General features: G+C 49.9%; 1 protein-coding gene across 1 annotated transcript; it reads left to right on the top strand.

The window, feature by feature from the left end:
* The first annotated feature begins 348 nt into the window (after nucleotides 1-348).
* LOC107135728 (small integral membrane protein 3-like) lies at nucleotides 349-804 on the top strand. The gene has a single exon (XM_015477740.2). The coding sequence runs from the start codon at nucleotides 434-436 to the stop codon at nucleotides 614-616; it is 183 nt and encodes a 60-aa protein (XP_015333226.1). The 5' UTR covers nucleotides 349-433; the 3' UTR covers nucleotides 617-804.
* The last annotated feature ends 332 nt before the right edge of the window (nucleotides 805-1,136 follow it).

Genomic DNA, 1,136 nt, shown 5'->3' with positions numbered 1-1,136 from the left:
TTTTCACTTCACAGCTGAGGAAAACAGGTAATACAATAGTTTGATAAGTAAACATGGAAGCTCTGGAGTGCCACCCAGCTGGGTTCATGCCTTGGTGAAATTAGCAGCATGTTCTTCTTTCAAGGCTTTGACTCCTCATCTGTAAAATGGGCATAAGGGAAGAAAAAGACTGACAAAAAAAAACGTGGATGGTTGGTACAGTGCTGGTGAGGGAGCTGAGTTCTGAATGAGTTAATAAAAAGTCCCTTAAAAGGCCTGGTCATAGGGTGCCTTCAGTAAAAAAGACAATACAATTAATGATCAAGAAACCATAAGATTACATGCTAAAACGTGATCCTATCTTCTGACTGCTGAGCTTTCCTTCCCACCAGGGAGGCAGGCAGAGGGTACACACACTGATTTTCCTTTCCTGTGTGTTGCAGAGTGAGGCGGCATGGATGCCATCAGCCAATCCCCCATGGAAGCTGTGCTTCCCAAGCACATCTTGGATATCTGGACCATTGTCCTCATCATCCTGGCCACCATCGTCATCATGACCTCCTTGTTGCTGTGTCCAGCCACTGCCGTCATCCTCTACCGCATGTGGACTCATCCAGTGCTCAGTGGGGCTGTTTGAGAGCCACCCAAAGCCCTGGTGGGGAAGAGGATGCAAGTCCCTTGCCCCAGCCTGTTCTCAGCAAGACAGTGGGAAGGACTTGGGAGGTTGCATTCTGGTCTTGGTTCTCCACTGGCCAGCTGTGTGGACTGGGTGGAGGGACCTACCTCTGTGAGTTCCGGGTTCATTGGCTTTCAACCAGGGATCATGATCCCTGCCCCCACTACCTCATAGGGTTGTGAGAACCAAGTGACTTAGTGGGGGTGAAAGCAGTTTGAGAACAGTGAAGCCACCACAGATGTCCAGGGGTCACACCAAGAGCTGAGAAGCTTTGAAGAAGCAAAAAGCCTAAAAGCTGGTGATGGCATTCAAGGTGGTGAGGGAGACACTGGGGACACGGAAGCCTTTTCCTGTGCCCCTCAAACCAAGCAAAGGACACCCTGCCCCCTGCCCCAGGGCCTAAAAACACACTGGCTCAGCATTGGTTTCTTTGAAGCATCACTCCCTTAAATTTTCTCCGTTGTCAATGAGGGCAGGAGCT

Source organism: Marmota marmota, unplaced genomic scaffold (genome assembly GCF_001458135.2).
Source record: "Marmota marmota marmota unplaced genomic scaffold, marMar, whole genome shotgun sequence".
NCBI classification, from domain to species: Eukaryota; Metazoa; Chordata; class Mammalia; order Rodentia; family Sciuridae; genus Marmota; species Marmota marmota.
This window is presented reverse-complemented; position numbering and strand designations above follow the sequence as displayed.

Excerpts from the sequence above, each read along its gene's own strand:
- LOC107135728 (XM_015477740.2), top strand. The coding sequence starts at position 434 with ATGGATGCCATCAGCCAATCCCCCATGGAAGCTGTGCTTCCCAAGCAC.